We start from the raw sequence: 21515 nt of genomic DNA, 5'->3' as shown, positions 1-21515 counted from the left end.
GTCACCTTCCAAACTATTCTATGATTCTATGATATATGAGTCTATGATTCTAAGAGTGTGAGGACTCCTCCCCTTGAGGAGGAAGGAGGGGCAGAAACAACGTGTGATGAACTGGCTGCAACCCCCATTCCCCTGTGTGGCTGGGGGGGGGGAGGAGGTAGAGAACTTGGGTGTAAAGTTGAGCCTGGGAAGAAGGGAGGGGTGAGGGGAAGGTGTTTTAAGATTTGGGTTTATTTTTCATTATCCTACCCTGATATGATTGGTAATAAAATAAACTAATTTCCCCAAGTCAAGTCTGTTTTACCCGTGACAATAACTGGCGAGTGATCTCCTTATCTTGACCTATGAGCCTTTTGACATATTGTCGTGGTTTAAGCCCAGCCAGTAACTCAGAACCACGCAGCTGCTCTCTCACTCCCCCCTTCTTCCCCCCCTTCTTCCCCCCCCCCACTCCTGGAGGGATGGGGAGGAGAATCAGAAGAATATAAATCCCATGGGTTGAGATAAGAGCAGTCCAGTAACTAAGGTATAATAAAAAACCACTACTGCTACCACCAATAATAATAATGATAAGGGAAATAACAAGGGGAGAGAATATAAAACTAAAAGGGGGAAAAAAAAACCCCAATAAACACAAGTGATGCACAATGCAATTGCTCACCACCCACCGACTGATATGCAGCCCCACCCGAGCAGCGATCTGGGCCTTCCAGGTAACCCCCCCCAGTTTATATACTGGGCATGACGTGCTGTGGTATGGAATACCCCTTTGGCTAGTTTGTGTCAGGTGTCCTATCTCTGCTTCCTCCCAGCTTCCCGTGCCCCTCCTCCCTGGCAGAGCATGAGACTGAGAAGTCCTTGATCAGGGTAAGCATTACTTAGCAACAACTAAAAATGTCTGTGTGTTATCAGCACTGTTCTCAGACTAAAGTCGAAATCACAGCACCGTGCCAGCTACTAAGAAGGAGAAAAATAACTGTTACAGCAGAACCCAGGACAGATATTTTCTCTGCCCTGTCCAGCTGAAGAGGGGGAGTGATAGAGCGGCTTTGGTGGGCACCTGGCATACAGCCGGGGTAAACCCACCACAGTTCTGTTCAATATTTTGATCAGTGATCTGGATGTAGGAACTGAATGTACCATTAGCAAGTTTGTTGATGATATCCAACCGGGAGGTGCTGCTGACTCTCTTGAGGGACAAGAAGTCTTTCAGTGTCTTGGTTTTGGCTGGGATAGAGTTCATTTACTTTCTAACTGGTACAGTGCTGTGTTTTGGCTTTAGGCTGAGAATAATTCTGATAACACACCAATTTTGAGTTGTTGCTAAGTAGCACTTACCCTGATCAAGGACTTGTCAGTCTCTCATGCTCTGCTAGCGAGGAGCACATGAAGCCAGGAGGGAGCAGAGACAGGACACCTGACACAAACTAGCCAAAGGGGTATTCCATACCACAGCATGTCATGCCCAGTATATAAACTGGGGTGGGTTAGCCAGAATGGATTAATCACTGCTCGGGTCGGGCTGGGTATCGGTCAGCGGATGGTGAGTAATTGTATTGTGCATCACTTGTATTTATTGGTTTTTTCTCCTTTTCCCTTTTATTTTTATATTCTCTCCCCTTGTTATTTCTAGTAGTAGTAGTAATAATAGTAGTAGTAGTGTATTATACTTTAGTTATTAAACTGTTCTTATCTCAACCCATGGGGTTACATTCTTTCGATTCTCCTCATCCTGCCTGGGGAGGGGGAAGGGGTGGGGGGGAGGCGAGTGGCTGCATGGTACTTAGTTGCTGGTTGGGTTTAAACCATGACACAGAGGGATCTAGATAGATTGGAGCATTAGGCAATCATCAGTGGCATGAAATTTAACAAGAACAAATGCTGGAGCCTGCACCTGGGATGGAGTAATGCCAGGCACAAGTATAAATTAGGAGAGGAGTGGCTGAAGAGCAGCCCTGCATAAAGGGATGTGGGGGTGCTGGTTGACAGCAGGCTCAGTATGAATCAGCAGTGTGCCCTGGCAGCCAAGATGGCAAACTGCATCCTTTTGACCAGCTGCTCAAGAGGTGACTATCCCGCTGTATTCAGTGTTGTTGTGGTCTTTCCTTGAGTACCGTGTGCAGTTGGGTTGCCTAGTTTGGAGAAAAGGAGGCTGAGAAGTGACCTCCTTGCTCTCTGCAGCTTCCTGAGGAGGGGAAGTGGAGAGGGAGGTGCTGATCTCTTCTCCCAGGTATCCAGTAACAGGACATGTGGGAATGGTTCAAAGCTGTACCAGGTGAGGTTCAGACTGGACATTAGGAAGCACTTCTTTACTGAGAGGGTGGTCAAACACTGGAACAGGCTTCCTAGAGAAGTGGTCAATGCCCCATGCCTGTCAGTATTTGACAGGCCTTTGGACAATGCCCTTAATAACATGCTTTAACTTTTGGTGAGTCCTGAAGTAGTCAGGCAGTTGGGGTCTGATGATCATGCCCAACATTCTATGGTTCTATGATTCTATTTAGAGTGCAGTCAGTCACTTTTGTACATTCTAAAACCCAGCAGACTAAATTCTACCACACGCCCACCCCCCCCTAGTTTTTCATAGAATCACAGAATTATTTGGGCTGGAAGGAACCTCTCTCTGATAAAGAGTCCCTCCCCATCTTTCCTGTAGGCCCCCTTTAAGCACTGGAAGGCCTCTATAAGGTCTCCCTGGAGCCTTCTTTTCTCTATGCTAAACAAACCTGACTCTCTTGGCCTGTCCTCATAGGGGAGGTGCTCCAGCCCCCTGATCATCTTCATGGCCCTCCTCTGGACTTGCTTGAGCGGGTCCATGTCCTTCTTATGTTGGGGGCCCCAGAGCTGAATGCAACACTCCAGGTGAGGTCTCATGAGAGCAGAAGGGCAGAACCACCTCCCTTGACCTGCTGGCCACACTTCTTTTGACGCAGCCCAGGACATGGTTGGCTTTCTGGGCTGCAAGCACACACTGCCTGGTCATGTTGAGATTATCATAGACCAAAACCCCCAAGTCCTTCTCTTCAGGGCTGCTCTCAGTCCATTCTCCACCCAGCCTGGAGCACCTCTCCTATGGAGAAAGGCTGAGGGAGTTGGGCTTTTCAGCCTGGAGAAGAGAAGGCTCCAGGGAGACCTTGTAACAGTCTTCCAATACCTAAAGGGGGCCTACAGGAAATCTGGAGAGGGACTTTTTACAAGGACATGTAGTGATGGGACAAGGGGGAATTGCTTTAAGATGATTTAGATTAGACATTTGACATTAGATTTAGATTAGACATTAGGAAAAAGTTCTTCACTATGAGGGTGGCGAGACACTGGAACAGGTTGCCCAGAGAAGCTGTGACTGCCCCATCCCTGGAAGTGTTCAAGGCCAGGTTGGATGGGGCTTTGAGCAACCTGGTCTAGTAGAAAGTATTCCTTCCCATGACAGGGGGTTTGGAACTAGATGATCTCTAAGGTCCCTTCCAACCCAAACCCTTTTATGATTCTCTGATTCTATGTTGTGTGGGACAGATTCCCATGAGTATGAAAAGCATTTGTTGTTAAATTTTGGAAGTAAATAGATAAATGCATCATTCATTTGTTTCATCACAACTAGCACGAGAATGGGAGGAACCTGAGAAAGGAAGTATGGCATCCTTTCAAATTTCTATTCCTCCGCCCCCACTTCCCCAGTGATATGCCCAAGAATGGGAAGAAGGAAATCAAAATGATAGCTTTATGCTATCATTAAGTCAGTCCAAAGAGACAGGAATAAAAGCTGAAATATTCAGTGACCATTGTGTGCCTTGAGCATAACACAGAAGTTACTGGGCGAAAGAATCTTTGACTTAACAGTTCTTCCCTCCTGTAAAGCTATACATGTATCATGCTGCCTGTAAAGAAGCAAGGATCTCTTAGATATCCTTTACCTCCAGTACCTTGTTTCAAAAGGACGACTTATTAAGTTTTGGAAGAAGAGGGAGTCACCTAAACTGATTTTTCATTGCTGGTGTCTCAAATTGTCTTTTCCTGAAGAGGAAGCCATCATCCACAAGAAGCAAAGGAATATACATCTATTTAATTGCTAAAGTATACTGGTGCCAATACATGCTTACAAGGCAAGGAGGCCACATCCAATTTGCTTGATGCATTCTTCTAAATTACAGCAGATACTCAGACTGAGTAAAAAGTAAGATTTTTATCTTATAAGGAGTTTTCTAACAGAGAAAAAAAAAAACCCACAAAAAACCCCAAACAAACAAACAAAAACACACACGCAAAAAAAAGAAAACCTCAGTACAGCGTGTCTGCTGGAACCCAAATAGTGAGGTGCTGATTGCAGAAGACAAGTAGAAGAGTCAATTTTGGGAATTATCTGCAGTTTGGTTTTTCAACAAAGAGAGGCTGACAAAATTCCAAGAGAAAGGCTGCTGAGGAATAACATAGGCTAACAGCCAAGCTACTCAGAGCTCAATGCTACTCTTAACTCTTAAGCACAGACTGAAAAACAACAGCACGATCCCTGCTAAACTACAGAGTGCAATAGAGCAGGAACTGGGACTTTTTTTTTTTTTTTACAGTTTATTTGGATTTTCCCCCCCTCCTTTATTGTTTTGGAACAAAGACACTCCCCCCAAAAAAAAAAATCCACAACAAAAAAACCCCAAAAAAACCAAAAAAACCCACCAAAGTTGCAGGTTCAAGTTTATAGTTCCTGGAGGTAAAGCAGAGACTCTTCCTTTAAACTAGAATGAACTGAACACAGATATGAACTTGTTCTTAGGCAGCAGAATAAATGTTCCTTCCACAGAACATTACAGGATATCATAAGGTGAACAAAAGACACCAAAACACACCTACACTCTTTTTTTCCTCATTATTACCGCAAGTCTCCATGGCATATGAAAATGCACACAAAAGTGATTAAAAGCAACGTACCTCTAAGTTCAGTCAGAATATCAATTTTTTGCTCTAGAATTTCTTCAAGTTGGGTAGCATAAGAATCCACATCATAGTCTACTTCTTCTGTCATCTCAAGAAGAGCTTTTTCATCTTCCAGCCATCTAATAGATTCCTAGATAAAAGTTAAAAAAAAGCCAACTAAATACATTAGCAAAGTTTCAAGACAAGTTTAAAGTCAAAGAGCTGAATTACTTTTCATGTACTTTCCATTACTTTTCCAAAATATCCTTGAAAATAGGATATTTTTATTGGTGCAGCCCATCTCCACCCACAGCATAAACTATCAAGCTATGCTATGAATGAAGGGAGCTGAGGCTTGAACACATTTCCTTCTAATGACTGCTGTGAGGAGCAGTAATCTCCAGCATAAGGCCAGATGGACACACAGAGGCAGTAACATTTAAAACTAATGCAGCTTGTCTCTCCAGAAGTTGCAAGCATTAGGACACAGCTATGGCATATGCCATAAGACTTTCACACTTCTGCATGCTTTACTTCAGTGCTAATGTTTCATAATAACTAAATCTTGACATCTGTTGTAAAATGTGTTATTTAGCATCCTACCGTATTACATGAACACACATCAATGTTCCACTAAGATACCTAAATTTGAGACGTGTGTATTCCCTACAGGTTTAATGTTTTGCTGTTTTCTTGCAGCAAATGTGCCAAATGAACATCCTGTCTAAAGACTCTAAGGTTATTAACAGAAGCAACTCACATTTCCTTCTGAAAACTAGTAACTCATACTTATTATTACAATTTTTTTGCGAATGTAAAAGGCTCCGCAGTGCTGACCAGCATTAAGCTGTGTGGGTAGTATTCCTTCCAAAGACCCTGACTAATAGCAAGTGAAAACCTTTATGTATCTGTAAAAAGGAAGCAAACAGGCAGTGAGAAATATATTTCTTTCTTCTAGATCTCAGTATCTCAGAGGAAGATGTCACAGAATGATATTTAGAGGAGATACTTGGAGGGAGTATTGCAGTATCTTAGAGGGAGATGATGAAACAGAAGTGGTACTGATAGAGACATTACTATATAGAGACATTACTATTAATTGCCAACTTTGGCATAGGAATATTGGCATAGATTAGACAGTGAAATTGAAAATTTCAGGACCAATCTGAGTAACTTGCAAGTTTTGAAACTAGAAAAAACAGTCACTAATGCTGGAAAAGGACTAACGCAGAAAACATACTAAATAGTTAAAATAGTAAAAAGAAAATAGCAACTTCTCTTACAATGAATGCAGTTTATAGTAATGTTTGCTGAGAAGAGAAGGAAAATTTTATTAGATTTCTGGGATGTAGAAAAATATGCTTCTCTTTCATCACTGAGACATCGCTGAGATTAATGGTTATGGGATCTAAACATCTGCAACTATTTGTTTGCTACAATGGCCTTAGCATAATAAAACAATTTAGAAATCTTTCACAGCAGTGGAATGATCAGATTATATCCTACGTCTTCAAGAGTATGCACTTTCATTGGGAAAACCTAAATTCCTGGATTAACATAAAACAAAGTAGAGCTCCATCTTTTACCTGGAAGACAGCCCTGTGGTCTTCTACTACTTGCTCTTCCATTTCTACCATTTGTGACACGGCTTCATGGAAAGTAAACAACTGTGGAGAAACTTCCTCTTCCTAAAAACAATAATTAAGCTTGTTAGTCTGAAAGGAACTGTGGCCACAGGAAATATATTGAATGTGATGCATCATAGTGCATGAAAAGAAATATGCAGAAAGCAGAACCTGTCAAAAATAGAACTTAATACTTCTAACAAGAAAATCTCCAGAAATGAGTGGAGAGGGCAATAAATTTAAACTGTTCACAGAGTTGAATTTAAATCATATTCATAAAAAAATTCCAGCTACTAATCCTAGTGGATACTGGAAAACAGATTATTCCACATGAAAAAAAAAGTTAAAATAGTGAGAGGAGAAAGTCATAAGGGAAGAATGCTAATTTCTAATAGCTTTTATCACCTACAGAAAACTTGTTTTCCATCAGGGCTTTTTGTTTTGCATACCACAATAGACAGACAACAATTTTCAAAAAAGAGAACAGCAATTACATTCAATACATTTCAGGAAATAAAATTAAGTTAATCCTTTGGAAAAAAAAGTGGAATAAATGTGAAGTGAAAAAATATGTAGCAATTAATACATTAGAAGAATGCACAACATAGATTTACAAACTTATATCATGCCTTTAAATTTTTTAAAAACACACTAAATATTAATTGAATTCCAAATAACAACAAAAAAGTATGATATGAAAGTATGATATGAAAGGATATCTGTCTGGAAGGACTGTCCAGTGGCAAGTTCTAGGAATCACTACCATGTTCTTACAAAATAGAGTCCTGGAAGAAGAGCCACATTTCACTAAAATGTGAAATACAGCAAACACCATGAAGAGGTGTTTGAGAAGGCAGGGAGTCATGAGAAAAATAAGTTAGGGTAGTAAGGATTTTTCTTTTTTATCTTTCATCAGCATTGTCACAAACCAAGTTTTAATCCCTGTTGAACATTTAAGGAATCGGGACTCAAGCTGATAATAAGCAGTGAGGGAAAAATGCCCTTTAGAAGATGTGTCTCAGTCCCAGCTCTCCACTCATGCAGCCTAAGGACACATCCTGGGAACATGATGTGGCTTTCTCCCAAACATTGCTCTGGGGTTTCACTCTGTGAAAATCAGGATGCAGGATGTTGGGAAGAGAAATAATGGGTAACCAGATTTCTAAACACAGAGAAAGGCAAACTCGCTTGAAACAGGTATGCATGCAGGGAAAGTAATGGTCAAAAACATGGGAGTGTTAAATAAAATGGACACATTTCCCAGGTTATTTCTAACAACCTAATAAGGGATAAAGCTATACTGGAAAAAAATGCACACTAAAAATGCAAAAGCCTAGAGCAGACTCTGCCTAGACATTAAAAGCCCTAATCAGCAAGGAAGATAAAGAAAAAGCAAAACATTCTCCTCTCACCCTTCAGGGAACCTATTTTTTTGGTGTATAGGAAAGAACAAATACCATAAAATGAAAAGGTGAAGGTGCATGCTGTATCTACTTAATGATATCACTAACAGGATATAAAATAAATACACATTACTCTGGATTTGTTCTGCCACTGTATTTATCATCATCTCTTTCCATGTAATGATGTAAAACACTCACGTTTTGTTCACAAAGCAGTTTGAGATCATCTCTCTGAGGAGAGCTCCCCACACCCCACTGTGTCTCTAAATCATTGATCTGATTGGAAGCATGGTGTATAATTGGATGGATATCTCCTGCAGCACTGGGATCAACCATCAGCTCCTTCACCCTACAATCGGAAAATATTTTATTTGTAAATTAATAGCTTCCTGTCCAAGAATTACAACCAAAAATAAAATTCAATGGGTTTATGTGCAATTTAATTCATTTAATAAGGATAACGATGTCAGCTTCACAAATTTAATGCACTTTCAGTGATAAAAAGTGTTAGTACAGCTCCTAAAAAAGCATGGACCATTTAATTTCAACTACTTGCAGGTGGATTACAGTCCATGTTCTAGAAAGAGGCATTTTGTGATTGAAGTCTTACTACTCATTAACTGTGAAGGGGGCAAAAATCTCCAAACCCTCAATATTAACTCCTTAACAATGAATAATATTTGAAAGAAAAGTTCATTCAGTACCCTAAACCTGACCATCTTTGGTTTTCTGTGCACACAATTGTGCTTTAAAAAAATTAGTCAATCAGTACCCCACTAGCTGCTGTAAGCAAATCCATCAAGAATTCTGAAGAAAATAATAATTTGCAACCAAGTATCCCTGAGAAGGAATAGATCCTTTAATTAAAATAATTTAAAAGGTGAAAATAACTTATTAAAATGTTAGACTACTGCAGCATGAAAATAGTTTAAAAGAGTGATAAGGATTCTGTCCAAAAAGAGCCCATTTAAAAGAATGTTTATGAAACAGACACATCAAATTCTGCAAGTATAGCAAGTTTTAGAACAAATTATTCATTTTTAATGTTGGGGGTTTTTTTCCCCAAGTAGTACATATTTACTATAATGGAAACTGCATTTCATTCATATTTGGAGTGATGAAAAGTTTTAAAAATATATACATATTTAAAATGTTTTCTTTTTTAAATAGACAAATTCGAATTACCCTAAGAACAGACTTGTCAGACTTGGTCCACTAAATGTACAAAGGTGACATCACCTTTTTTTTTTTTTAGTGTATGAAGGAAACTAGCAAGCCTGGATTCAGAGTGTGGATGTTTAAGGAAGGTAAACAAAACAGCGGGAAGATGATTGCAGATCATGCAGAAACATCACCTGCCAAACAAAATAAAAATAAAGTATGTGTGACTCAAGGCAAGGGGACTAATGAAAGGTTGGTCTGTGAAATTACATTGCCAAAAAGAAAACTTAAAAATAAAGATTCCATGTATAGAATGAAGTAAACCTGGTGACTGAAGGAGAAAATTTGTCATACTCATAGGAAGGAGATAGATCAGAGCGACCGCCACTACCCTGTGAGAAGGGAATATCCGAAGGACTAATTCCAAATTCCTTTACTCTGCAGCATCAAAATACAGCAGCAAATTAAAAGAAAATGTTCTCATAAACACAGTTAAAATGACAAATCTTTGTTTAGCATTCTTAATAGTTTAGCAGTAAAATAATTTTATATGAAAACACAAGAGTGTTGACATATTTAAACCTTCTGCAAGTAGAGTTACAGATCACTAACAAAACCAGCGCTGCTAATTTGCAGGAGACTATAATAGCAATGTTTTCAGAAGAGTCATTCCAGATTTCAGTTCATGCAGTTAATAAAATTTGCTCTACATTCAATATTACATTAAACTGCTCCTTTTAACATATCAAACCACTACAATACTTTAAATTCTATACTGCCCCCTTTCTTACACTGTGCAGACACTGGTGTTCAGCACCTAAAACCTAATTGTACAATGAAAATGATATATTGCTAGAAAAAATAAAATATTACACAAAACACATGAAGCAACTTTACAGTGATAGACATTTACTCTATAAAAACATACAAATTTAACACCCAGGGGAAGAAACAGTTTCAGCACAACGATTTAGTATACTAGAAATAGGTAATTAATTTGTTTTGCAGTGTCTTTTTCTGGAGTCACTTCAGCAATATGTATTCTATAAGGGATAGAAAGATTCAATGAGTATTGATTAACGTGCAATGTCCTTCATTATGTTACTGTAAGCAGGGGAGTAGATGCCCCCTTCTCACCAGGAAGGAAATCACATAGACTGATCCAAGCCAGGCCGATTTGCTACCAACTCCTTTGATCCAAACACAAAGACATTCGGATACCAGGAGGAGCAGGCAGCAAGCTTCTCTAGAAGCCCTTTGTGCCCAACTAGGAACTGGCCTGGGGGTGCCCAGCCAAGCAGGAGCAGAAGTGGTTCTGCCCTATCTTTCACTGGGGCAAGCAGGCCACTAGGTGGTAGCCTCTTCTGGCAAAACCAGGCTTTATGATGGCCCAGAAGTCTGTTTGCCTCCTTTGTTCTTTGCAGCAGGGTCGCAGGTTTGACTGCAGGCACATGCAGGACCCCATCTCCACAGACATTAAACGGAGAACTGCAGCTGAAGAAGTCTCCTTTCACACTCACTGCAGAGACGAATACTTTCGGAGAGCAGTACAGGTCTCAGAGGTGCTGCATCAGCCTCTGGAAGCACTAATTTCTCTACATTCATATAATCATAGAATAGTTAGGGTTGGAAAGGACCTTAAGATCATCTAGTTCCAACCCCCCTGCCATGGGCAGGGACACATCACGCTAAACCATGTGGCCGAAGGCTCTGTCCAACCTGGCCTTGAACACCACCAGGGATGGAGCATTCACAACCTCCCTGGGCAACCCATTCCAGTACCTCACCACCCTCACAGTAAAGAACTTCTTCCTTATATCTAATCTAAACTCCCCCTGTTTAAGTTTGAAGCCATTACCCCTTGTCCTACCACTACAGTCCCTAAGGAAGAGTCCCTCTCCAGCATCCTTGTAGGCCCCCTTCAGATACTGGAAGGCTGCTATGAGGTCTCCACGCAGCCTTCTCTTCTCCAGGCTGAACAGCCCCAACTCTCTCAGCCTGTCTTCATACGGGAGGTGCTCCAGCCCTCTTATCATCCTCATGGCCCTCCTCTGGACTTGCTCCAACAGCTCCATGTCCTTCTTATGTTGAGGACACCAGAACTGTACACAATACTCCAAGTGAGGTCTCCCAAGAGCAGAGTAGAGGGGCAGGATCACCTCCTTTGACCTGCTGGTCATGCTTCTTTTGATGCAGCCCAGGATACGGTTGGCTTTCTGGGCTGCAAGCGCACACTGCCGGCTCATGTTAAGCTTCTCATCAACCAACACCCCCAAGTCCTTCTCTGCAGGGCTGCTCTGAATCTCTTCTCTGCCCAACCTGTAGCTCGATTATAACATCACTGTTGGATTAACTAACTCTTTACTTAGAGGTCTCAGATATTTGTCTGACATTGGGAAATAGAAAATCTGGGCCACAGCAACTGCAGAATTTCCATAAGAATAAACTAGTTGAGATAGATCCAGATATGACATGACATTACATGATGTATATTTAGAAAATAAATACACTGGCAACTGAATGAAATTCCACCAAGGGGATGAAAAATTACACTGCAGAAAGGTATTTCAGATAACATCCCAGGGAATCATCATGAAAACCAACTACCCTAATGCAAGAGGTGATGCCTCCAGAGCAGGGGCAAAACTAATAGGGGCATCTCCCAGATTCCTTGCAATCCACACTATATCCATCTCTGGGTAATGGCTTAAATGCAGTTTTTATCGACTCCCTTGTAATGGTTGTAAAAAGTGACAAATTAAATTAAATGTAAGCCTGGATCAGTATTTTGCTTTTAACCTTATTAAGAAATGCAAGTACACTAAAATTATTCAAGTAGCTAAAATAATTATACATCATGGAACAACAGTATTCCAAACATCAGTGATCAGCAGCCAGTATAGCTATAAGCAATAACATTTTCCATACCTGTTTGCGTATCTTAATGTATTTAGAGTGTTTTCACATGATGCCATCCCGGGAGAAATTGTAGCGATCTGAAGAAAACAAGTCATGCATTAATAAATCACTTTGTACAGATGAAAGGGTAGATGAATTTAAATTAACTTTTTTTTTTAATCTCCACTTTCATTTGAGATGTTCTACAAAAACTGTTTACTATGTACAGCTGTCCTAATACAATGACATCTCAAGAAGAGATGTCAAGTCAAAGCTTCAATTTAATTTTTTCAACCATACCTGAAACATTAAGAATTCATAGAAAATTCAATTTCCCCAATTTCACAGTCTTTGTAACATAATATGTAAATGCAAAACTCTAATTAAAAAAAAAGACTCCTCAAAAAGGGAAATATGCAACTCAGTAGAAAGTAAGGGTAATGTATCCTGCAAACAATTACCAGATTATCTTTATATATATCTTTGTAGACTGTTCAAGCAGACTAATTTGAGAGATTTATTTTGGCCACAGTCCAAAACTGTACTTAATAATCTTAAAGATAAGCATGTGTTTAACTATTTTCCTAAGTAAATATTTATTATTATTTTTTTTTCTGAACTTGACATTACCTGTAAATAATACTTGGTAGCTAGCTTCTTATCAAACAGTTGGAATCTAGAAGTCTTTCCTTTATCAGTTAAATAAAATACCCTGAAGATCTCACCTTCTTTTTAGCACTCAGCAGAAAATAATAACTGTGATCAGGCAACAGTGGCATCATTACTTGTCCTAGTTTCTCTCAGTAGTCCAATTTTTTCATCTGTGATCCTTTCAGGAGAGCCATAAAGGCACTACCCAGGACAAACCCCTCTATGATCCTAAACACTAACATTTTTTTCAGACTGAAACTGATGAAGATTAGATAATTCTAGTCTTCTCTTTAATCCTGTTGCTGACATTACTGTACAAAAGCACAGGTAGTCATCATGAGAGGAATTTCTCCTACTGGAGAGAAAGGAAAAATATGTGGTGGTGGTGAGTTAGAAAGTCTAAAGAGCCTGCTGTTACATAGACTTAAGTTTAAACCTCTACTACTGGTATGCATCAGTTAGTAATGAAAACAAGCGTAGATTTAAAAAGTTCATATGATTGCATGTCTCTCTATAAAGCATTCTGGGTGTTAATTAACAAAGACCTACAAGTTGCTAAAATCCTTCCAAAGTCATTCAAAGTGAAAGGTACATGCATCTCCATTATTTAATGTTTAGAGTATACCACACAAAGCAAATTTCATAACGCTCCAACTTTTGCATATAAGGTACAGCTGCTATAGGGAAGTGCTACTGTAGGGGGCTGTCAGCTGTGCCTTTCAGGGCACAAGAATCCATGCATAAGATTCAGTCTGTACTTCATCATATGTCCTCATGCCTCAACAAGTCCAGTCCAGGCAGGACAGGGGGACTCCAACCTTTCGCTTCCTCATTCATAATTCCAAATGAGGATGAAAAAAGCAGCACTATTTATGGACAGGAATATCCTTAAGACCTGTAACTACCATTCTTCCTATTTTGAATGTGTCTACATTGCTTACAAGCCACCACAATGGGATCATTGGCCCTTTTGGGACATTGAAGTCACCAAGTTCCTACTCTCCTCCTGGAGAGCTGAGGGGTCTGACTGCAGCATGTCAAGGATACAGCACATCAAAGATTAAATACTGGTTAAAAAATTAGACTATTCTATGTAGCTACCTTGCAAATTTCGATTTATGATATATTATCCTGCTATGTAGCTCTTCAAAACCAACTTGAAATATTACAGTAAATGCTTCATCCCTGGCAGTGTTCAAGGCCAGGTTGGACAGGCAAAGTCAAATAAAAATTAAGTGTAGAAATTAACAAAAGAAATTTCACTCAAACATCCCCTTTACAGATTAGTATATCAGAAAGGAAGTGAAAAAAACAAGGTAGGTACTTTATACCAGGATGCTTCAGGAATCTCTCAGAAAGTTAAAATCATGAGGTTTTACTATATCATTTTATATGCTTTCCATACTAAAAAGTATCACATATTTGCAAAATGTCTTACTCTCTAACATCACGTTAGAACATTGGATCAATTCTTCATATGTTGAGGAATCCTTTTACAATAAATGCCTCCTCACTGACAAGCAAAACCAGCATCTTAAAAGAGGTCAAATTTTGATGACTGATCTTACAATAAATAATATTCTCTAATTGAGTAATACTCCTATATTGCAATCTCTTTAATTTATTTTGCCTGTAACAGGCTAAAATATTTTGGAGGAAATGCTATCATTATCTACATGCTACCTTGTTATAACAGTAATGTACAGTTGTATTTGTTTTGCAACGGTGGTAGTGCCACTGTGATATTTAAGAAGGGGAAAAAAACCTGCTGTGCAACAGCAGCAGAGAGAGGAGTGAGAATATGGAGGCTAATAGTGGAGCCTCTAGATTAATTCCAAGGAGCCTGTGAAAAGTAACCAATGCAAATGTATTGGGTCTGGCTGAGATGGAGTTAATTTTCCCCATAGCAGCCTTCATAGTGCTGTGTTTTGTATGGGTAGCTAGAAAGATGTTGCTAACACATCAGTGTGATAGAGCAGCTTGGTGGGCACCTGGCAACCAGCCAAGGTCAACCCACCACAGCAAACAAGCCTAACAGTGTCCACTGCATATAGTTTGCATTTCCATAAGGAGAAACATTAAGGATGTACAAATAAAACCACTGGATATTTGTGCTTTTATCTGTCCTTTCCACCATCTGACAGAAGAATTCTGTTTTTCAGATTGATGCAAATGCACATTTATACAGTATACGACTATTCATCCCATCTATCCAAACTACTTCTCCCCTCAACAGCCCAGAGCATATTCTGATGCCTTTGATACCAATTCTAAATTTGCCTGTCATTTAAATATCATAACTCATCACTATACTTCCAGTCTACACCACCTTTTCCAAAATTCTGATTCAACAAACAGTACTCTCATATAATTAAGACATTATTAAAAACAATCAAACAAAAAAACCCTCAAGCTAGAAGTGCTTCTAGCTATGTGCCTAGCTAGAAAACTAGAATAAGCAATAAGAAAGGCCAATAAAAAGTGAGAAGGGAGCATTACCTGAAATGTCTCTGTTGAAAGACTCACTCCAAATATAGCGTCAGTTAATGTATAAACTTAAATCTAACTGTCGTGGTGTTATCAGCATTGTTCCCAGGCTGAAAGTCAAAAACACAGCACTGCACCAGCTACTAAGAAGGAGAAAAAATGACTGCTGTAGCTGAACCCAGGACACTAACACATTGCAAGTATCAAGTGACCAGTTCTAAACATAAGATCCTAAATTCCCAGCTTCTTTTCTTTGTAGTTGTTAAAACATACAGTTAACTAAACAAACTTACCATACAGGTACGGGAGTTTTCTCCTATGAATGAATCTCTTAGCACCTGAGTAAGTTTACTTGCTCTGAATGGTGTATGAGGTTTATTTCGGCCTAAGGCTCTAATGCACTCCTGAAAGAACAGACAGGTTGATATTTATTCAATCCATGTTAAAGAAAAATATGTAATACAAATGCGATTAAAAATCCGAAAATATATGCCTTAGTTATATTGCTGTCTTCTAAGATATCATTAGAATTTACTATTAAAGCTTGAATCTAAGAAGTGTTAGGCTTTTACCTCTCATTAAGTTCAGTAGAGAGGTAGAAACTTAAAAAGGATTTAAGAGCCTAAAAACTTTCTGAATCTCATCCAAAATGTTTACATATATTGTATCCAACAACAGCAATAAAAAAATTCAGTGTTGATGTTAAATCTCCAGACTAACAACTATTTCTGATTATGAGCTGCAAAAGCTTGAATGATCTACAGCCTCTGCCAACAGAAGCAGTGTGGACAGTGACTTGTGTTAACTCTATCAGTTATAAGCAGTAGCTTTAATTCTGGCTCTACCACTGACTTTCTTTACAGCTCAGAAGAAAACACTGGTGCCCAAACTTTCTGAAAGCTTCACAGGTCACAAACCTAGTAAGTATAGCTCTGTATTGATGTACTCAACATTGGAAGACAATTGAAAATGTAAATTGTGTCCTGTGTTAGAATATTCTTCATATGAAAAAACAGGGATAACATCTCCCCTTTCACTCATAAGAAGGATATGGGGCTAAACTAATATTTGCAATTGATTGGAGAGTTCCAGAGAGAAATACTGTACAGAAGAAAATATTAAGAAATTACTATAGAACTTACAGCAGCAACTAAGTACAACAGTGCAAACAAAGATTGCACTAATCTAAACATCACTTCTGCCCACTCAGAGTTCTAACGTCAGCTAATAAATTACTTCTTACAGGAAGAAAGCTTAAATTTAAAAATCTATTTTGTTGTTGTTGTCATATTTTGATCATTAATTTCAGTTTCTGGCTTTGCCTTAATACTTTGTGTACAGGCATCTCTTCAGATTCAGGGCTTCCTTGGTACAGTTTTAGCATGTTTACACACAGAACTTCTTCAAACAACCGTACATCAAAATCTTATATTACATCTTTGCTTTTAGCAGGACCAACAGATGGAATGGCTTTTGTGTTACATGAATAGTTCTACAGTAATTCAACTAATCCTCCACCTGCAACCATATCCTTGTAGCCTTTTGTAATTTCCTTGAAACAGCTTCTTCCAAAAGCCAGACTAGAAACTGAGGGATGATAATCCAAGAAAGCATTGCAACTGTGAAGCAGCATAAAACAGAACTAAACAGGATCACAATGAAACCGCCATGATACAGAACAGAACAAACACAAGGGCAAGTTGGCTTTAACTAAAGTGATTATTTAAAAATTCACCACCTGAATTTTATAGAATGGACACAGCTCAGATAAACAGAAAGATTGAAGCTTGTTGAATGTAAATTTCACATGCAGATGCTAAAAAGGACTCAGTACTTATAGGTGAGCAAGGAAGTGCATTGATTGAATTTTTTAAATTTGTTTGTACATTACTACTATACTTACATAAGGAGAAAAGCAGATTAGACAGGAAGAGGGGCAACAGATTTTTAGCAACTGACATTGCAACCTAAAACCAGTAACAAATGTGTATGTTGAATTACTAATATGGCAACCAACAACTGTAATTAATTTTAATTTATAATAATGATTTCAGCTTGCTTATTCCTGAAATTTTAATATTGGATTGTCTCCTTAATAGTAAAAGGATTATAGGACACTGCCAGCTTCTAAATTAATGGAGTTTTTAAACTACTGTTGCTTTTCATCACAGCTTAGAAAACCAGGTAACAAAATGATAGTACTACTTCCATGTAGAGACATTACAGAAATAATTTCCTGTGTCAAAAATATGAACAGGTTAAGACAAGACTGATGCAAATAGCAAATCTTGAATTAGCACCAAAACCCACTCTTCTGAACATACTAGTTTAGTTCAAACTTGACAATAACTTCAAGGGTCTTGAAGACAAATGGAAAAAAATGTGTAATATTTTTGGTATAGATGAAAATTGGAAAACCAACATATCATTGAGAAACATTTATATCTTCTTGTACATCTGTTTAGACCTCTGCAAGACCTCCACTTATTTTTATTTCCCCTTCTCCATATAATTTATATCACAACCACCAGTACAGCAGAGCCTTTCACTATAATTCAAAAGTTGTATGAAAATGACCCAACTATGTTGTATGGGTATTGCATTGAAAGCACTAGCCAGCACAACATCAGCAAGCAAACTAAAAAACCAAAACCAAAACAGCTTTATTCAATTACATTTGGAAACAAGTGATAACATCAGTACAATGTTGATTTGATTATTTATTTTAATACTAAATCAAAACAGGCAACAGTTTTGGAACTGCCACTTCCAGTTTTTCAACATGACATACAATTTTGTAATGATGCATTACAATTTTGTGGTGTTTTGTGAGATCTCAGAGTCTGATACAAGTCTTCTCCCGAGTTTATACTCAGATTAAAAATTAATGACAGTGATTTTTGCATTTAGATTCTTTATATAAAACCACAGTGCTGGCGCAGTGAGTAGTAAACTTAAGCAAAGCTAACCAATGATAGAGATAAGTTCTGGGCTGTTCAAGACTACTGTTTCCCCAAATGAGAAAAAAAAAATACTTTCACTATTTAGACTGAACTTTTTTTGAGCATTATAAAACAAACAAAAATTTGAATATTTAAATAATATTTCTTATCTCTCTTGATGTGCTCTAGATTAATGTATGAAAATCTGCAAAGTGATTGTATCAGACAATTTGCTCTAAAGAGTAGTCAAAAATGGAGTCCAACTTTCAAGGGTTATTTTAATAGATTTCTTAATTCTTTCTGGATATAGTGCTGTTGTACTGTTTTCTTCTTTTGTTAATTAATTAACAGTGGTAAATAAATCTGTCATAAAGGTAACTATTTTTTATCTTTTCTTAAAAAATATATACTGAGATCAATAAGAATATTTCTAGTTAGTATTTCAGAGTACCAAAGTCAGTCATCTCTCCTCCAATTTTAGGTGTATATCGGAAAAGTGTTCAAAATCAACTGCTGGGGATTTTTTTTTTTAAACCACATGAAAGTTATTTCACCTGTCACATCAGTAGACAATGTAGACAAGCAAAGCCCGCAAAACCCCTCATTTTAGTAGTAATTGTTATTTTATGTAGAAGGTTTCCACCTACTCAAAGGCAATAGAAACATTTCAGTTACCTTAAGTGCTAAAAGGCTCTTGTTAATTTCTGCACCTTCCAGTCGGGTCTGCCTATCTGCACTGGAAGTATCTGCTCCTCTTTCATTGCCAGCCAAATCAATCAGAGAAAATTTACCATGCAATTTCCCTTTTCTTCTAAGAATAATCTGAAATACTGCATGGCTTCGAGATGAGTGTGCATTTGCAGATGTCTGGCCAGATGTCCTTTGCCAAAAGAAAGGAAAGACATATGAACAGGTGAAAGACCATACATGTTAAGCACACTACCATCAGAATGTTAGTATTTTCAGGGCAGAGTCCTGTATTTACCCTAATAATTTGATGTACATAGTATAATTATACCTATTTTTCCAATTCTTCAAACAGAAATGGAAAATTAGTAACATTTTACTTCCCTCTTAAAAGCAAGAATAATCAGATGTCCAAAGATTTCAGACTATCAGAGAGCTTACATGTAAAATGCTGCATGTGGCACTTTTATCTGATCAGGCAGCTTTCTATGCACAAGGCTAATTTTAAAAACAACAAAGCTGGATCTTAAAAAAAAAAATTATACTTAACTTCTGTCACTACATATCAAGGCCTTTTAGAACTGAAAAGTCTGGCAGTATACCTATTATAAATAATGAAAAATTAAGTCAGTAAACTGGTTATATAATGCATGCCATTCACATCCTGTAGAAAAATCAGTTCTTATTTCTGTGTAGGAGAGAAACTCTAAACTGTCTTTATTCAAAAGACAGGCAGATTCCTTACTTGCAGTCAACTACCACTGCATATTAAAAAAAAATCACTATGAAGAGACACAAAAAAATCTTGTTCTGATTCTTTAATTTACAATGAAAAATTGGTCGAAGCTATTGGAGATACCTGCAGCTGTTGCCTATTTCAATAAGCTTAAGAACATCTTCAACACATTTGACTTCCCGTTCCTGTAATCCCACCACCTGGACTTGCTGTTTACCATCTTCTAACACTCTTAATTTTGTCTTCCTGTTCAACAAGTCAAAGACCTTAAGGGGGAGGGGGTGAACAGAACGATTAAAGAGTAGCTTTAAAAGGCATTTTTGCTTTAAACCTCATGTCAAAATATGCAAAGCATTCCATGCACAAACATGATTGGAAGGGAAGTGTAAAGAATTATTTGAAATTAAGCTTTCAGTACAAAAAGGAAAAAAATCTTTTATGTGACAAGCTCACAATCTTGTTTGTGAAAGAGAAATTCCACCTTCCTCAGAAAAAGATCAGGTACTTACCTTACCACTGTAGATCTCAAAAAATGTTGCATATACTTGAAGTTCTAACTTCTTATACTTTGGCTTCTTTATCATTAAAAAGACATCTTGAGCTGTGAATACATTTCCAAAATAAAAAGAAATCTAGTTATGTATTTTCATTTAGTGAAGACTCATTAATGCATAACAGTCTATTTTACAGCATCTCATATTTTGCAAGTGTAACAGATAGGGTCAGTCAATCAAGTAAAAAACACTGCAGTTTAAACTGACACATTACATTAGAAGATGCAGAAGACCACAAAATTGTAAACTCAATCATCAGTTATATTTCTTACACTTTTGAAGTCATCTATATATATTTACTGTGTAAAGACTACACGCCTAGGAACTATTTTTTGTTTCCAAAGCTCCACTGTAATGCAAAATATGCAGGCCCTTATGTTTGTAGGACAGGGAATAGAAGTGTATTGACCTCAACTAATTTACAAAAAGCCAACAGAACAATAAAGTCTCACCTGCAAGTGCATATATTCCTTTAGAACAATCTTGGTTCTTTCCTGAAAAGTCACCACCCATAGTCTAAATAAAAAAAAAAATCAAACAAAAAAACCAAAACAAAAAAACCACTGTAAAGATCACAGAACTGTAACTTACATATTTGTTACTTATTAAAGTAATTTATTAAAATGTATTGTACATAGAAAGAAGTGTATTGCTGACATGCAGAAGAAACACTTACATGGGTTTTTCCACTGCCTGTTTGTCCATATGCAAAACAAGTGGCCATTCCCCTTTCAAATATGGTCTCTACTAACGGTCGAGCTGTAAACCTTAAACACAAAAAAAAAACCCAAACAAAAAGAGTACTTAAGAAACTTAATTACTTTAAGGTACCACACTACCACAAGGACACTATAAATTTTAAGGCCAGAAGTGACAAAACTGGTTTTGTACTTTGAGAGGCCAAAGGACATCTCCACATTAATTCCTGAACTAAAGAGGCTACCAGCTCTAAGGCATTAAAATATCCTAAACAATTAAACAAAAAGCTACAAGGTATCTCCCATTTATTTTACAACAGTATTATACTCCTTCAAACCCTGAGGGGGAAAAAAAAAATCCTCCTTTTAATGATGCAACATGGCACAGCTTACTACATGGAGTATGGAGCTCTCTAAAGAAGACAGCATTGGAAGATACAGAAGTAGGACAGTGCAGCAGATAAATACTTAGATTTTGGCAATATAAAAATATAGGGTGGTGGGTTTTTTTGTTGTTTGGTTTGTTGGGTTTTTTTCCCTAAATCAGCTTCCAAGATTAAGGTGAGAAGACAGGTGACCAAAGCGACATTGCATGTCTTACTATTTTGAGAAACATATTTCAGTACAGAAATACAGTGAGTAATTTTAGCATACTGAAGAAAACTGGAGTAATTGGTCATACTTTCCTTTTCCCACTGTGACCCTGATAGTTCTTCTGAGAGCAGACGACAATACCTATCTTCCTCTTAATTGTGTTACTACAGGAGG

General features: G+C 37.9%; 1 protein-coding gene across 1 annotated transcript in view; it reads right to left on the bottom strand.

Moving 5' to 3' along the window:
* Positions 1-4185: 4185 nt before the first annotated feature.
* Positions 4186-21515, bottom strand: part of LOC115619229 (kinesin-like protein KIF2A) — a 51998-nt gene continuing 34668 nt past the window's right edge. Inside the window, exons 10-21 of the mRNA XM_030511283.1 lie at positions 20726-20816; positions 20502-20565; positions 20005-20096; positions 19619-19761; positions 18748-18952; positions 15424-15534; positions 12023-12090; positions 9419-9532; positions 8132-8282; positions 6492-6593; positions 4921-5056; positions 4186-4199 (exon numbers count right to left, since the gene is read on the bottom strand). Of these exons, the coding sequence (XP_030367143.1) occupies positions 4186-4199; positions 4921-5056; positions 6492-6593; positions 8132-8282; positions 9419-9532; positions 12023-12090; positions 15424-15534; positions 18748-18952; positions 19619-19761; positions 20005-20096; positions 20502-20565; positions 20726-20816 (1291 nt within the window). The remainder of the gene's footprint in view (positions 4200-4920; positions 5057-6491; positions 6594-8131; positions 8283-9418; positions 9533-12022; positions 12091-15423; positions 15535-18747; positions 18953-19618; positions 19762-20004; positions 20097-20501; positions 20566-20725; positions 20817-21515) is intronic.

The sequence above is a fragment of the Strigops habroptila genome, chromosome W (genome assembly GCF_004027225.2).
Source record: "Strigops habroptila isolate Jane chromosome W, bStrHab1.2.pri, whole genome shotgun sequence".
Taxonomy (NCBI): domain Eukaryota; kingdom Metazoa; phylum Chordata; class Aves; order Psittaciformes; family Psittacidae; genus Strigops; species Strigops habroptila.
This window is presented reverse-complemented; position numbering and strand designations above follow the sequence as displayed.